This window comes from Priapulus caudatus, unplaced genomic scaffold (assembly GCF_000485595.1).
Source record: "Priapulus caudatus unplaced genomic scaffold, Priapulus_caudatus-5.0.1 Scaffold39, whole genome shotgun sequence".
In the NCBI taxonomy this organism is placed as follows: Eukaryota; Metazoa; Priapulida; class Priapulimorpha; order Priapulimorphida; family Priapulidae; genus Priapulus; species Priapulus caudatus.
In genome coordinates, this window is record NW_014577100.1 from 867,021 (window position 1) to 868,328 (window position 1,308).

At 42.0% G+C, this 1,308-nt stretch overlaps 1 protein-coding gene across 1 annotated transcript in view; it reads right to left on the reverse strand.

Moving 5' to 3' along the window:
* Nucleotides 1–129: 129 nt before the first annotated feature.
* LOC106819633 overlaps nucleotides 130–1,308 on the reverse strand; it is a 10,837-nt gene continuing 9,658 nt past the window's right edge. Inside the window, exon 3 of the mRNA XM_014824241.1 lies at nucleotides 130–341. Within this exon, the coding sequence (XP_014679727.1) occupies nucleotides 164–341 (178 nt within the window). The 3' untranslated portion in view covers nucleotides 130–163. The remainder of the gene's footprint in view (nucleotides 342–1,308) is intronic.

Genomic DNA, 1,308 nt, shown 5'->3' on the forward strand with positions numbered 1-1,308 from the left:
CCCCTTACCTGTACATCCCCTTACCTAGACAGCTGCCTTACCTACACATACCCCTTACCTGTACATCCCCCTTACCTGTACATCCCCTTACCTAGACAGCTGCCTTACCTACACATACCCCTTACCTGTACATCCCTCTTACCTGTACATCACACTTCCCTCGTCACCCACCACACCTGATTATCATTCTTACCTGTACATCACTTTTCTGGGCAGGCATCTCTGCGAAGGAGCACTCCTCACCAGTGAGCGAGAGCACCCGTTGTTTCACCGTATCCATGGAAATGACATCTTCCACATCGCTGAACGACGGGTCGACCAGAGTTCGTAGCCTCTGGACACTGCAAACACACATAAGACCATAATAAAAATATTGTTTGTTTGCCCTCCCTCGACCGACCTGCCAAAAAGAAGCCGACTCAAACATTTAATTGATCTTTCCCATTTTTTTTTTACAAATTGTATTACTGTACATTATATAAATATGTAGGTAATACATTATATGTACCAAGCAAAACAAACATTCAACAGAAAAGGTATCTCCACACAAGCACACCCGAGCATGTAGACACCATGCTAAATTTGTAAAAAAAAAAACTCAATTTTTTAAGCCTACCTACCTACCCAAACTTTTCAGCATGGGTCGGGTGAAGGCAAACAAAGATTTTTTTAATTGTGGCCTAAATACAACACCACAAAGGTATAATAACTCTGCATTATGAATATTGATATGTTTATAACATTCTCATTAGATGTTGTTGGAAGCTGTGTTAATATTAAACCAATTGTTAAATGTCGAGCAGGCACGATAGGCATAAAATCTATAACTACCGGCAATATGAGAATTCCAGGCAAGATTTTAAACAGAAATCTTCTATGATGAAGGTGCATATAATTGACGAACACCGAACTTCTTTCTTAGTAATTAACGAAACGTGAATGCCGTTGCTTTCGACCAAGGTGTTTTTATGGATTTCTCAGCTCTAGACTAATGTTAAACATCTGGTCACATGACTAGGAATCCAGGGGTTCTTATACATACGAGGCACAGTGGCGCACCGCCGTTGTCAAATTTAACATCACCGTTGTGAAAATGGTTTCAGGGTGCCTCAAATGCAGTCTAAGACCAGGGTTTCTTATACATAAGAGGCACAGTAGCGCACCACCGTTGTCAAATTTAACATCGCCGTTGTGAAAATGCACCTGTAACAATTGCTAACATTCAAATTTTTGAAATTTTGCTGGGGGAGACCCCCAGAACCCCCCTTCACAGAGAGAGGGGGACTTCCACCTCTCCCTCTCCCCCCC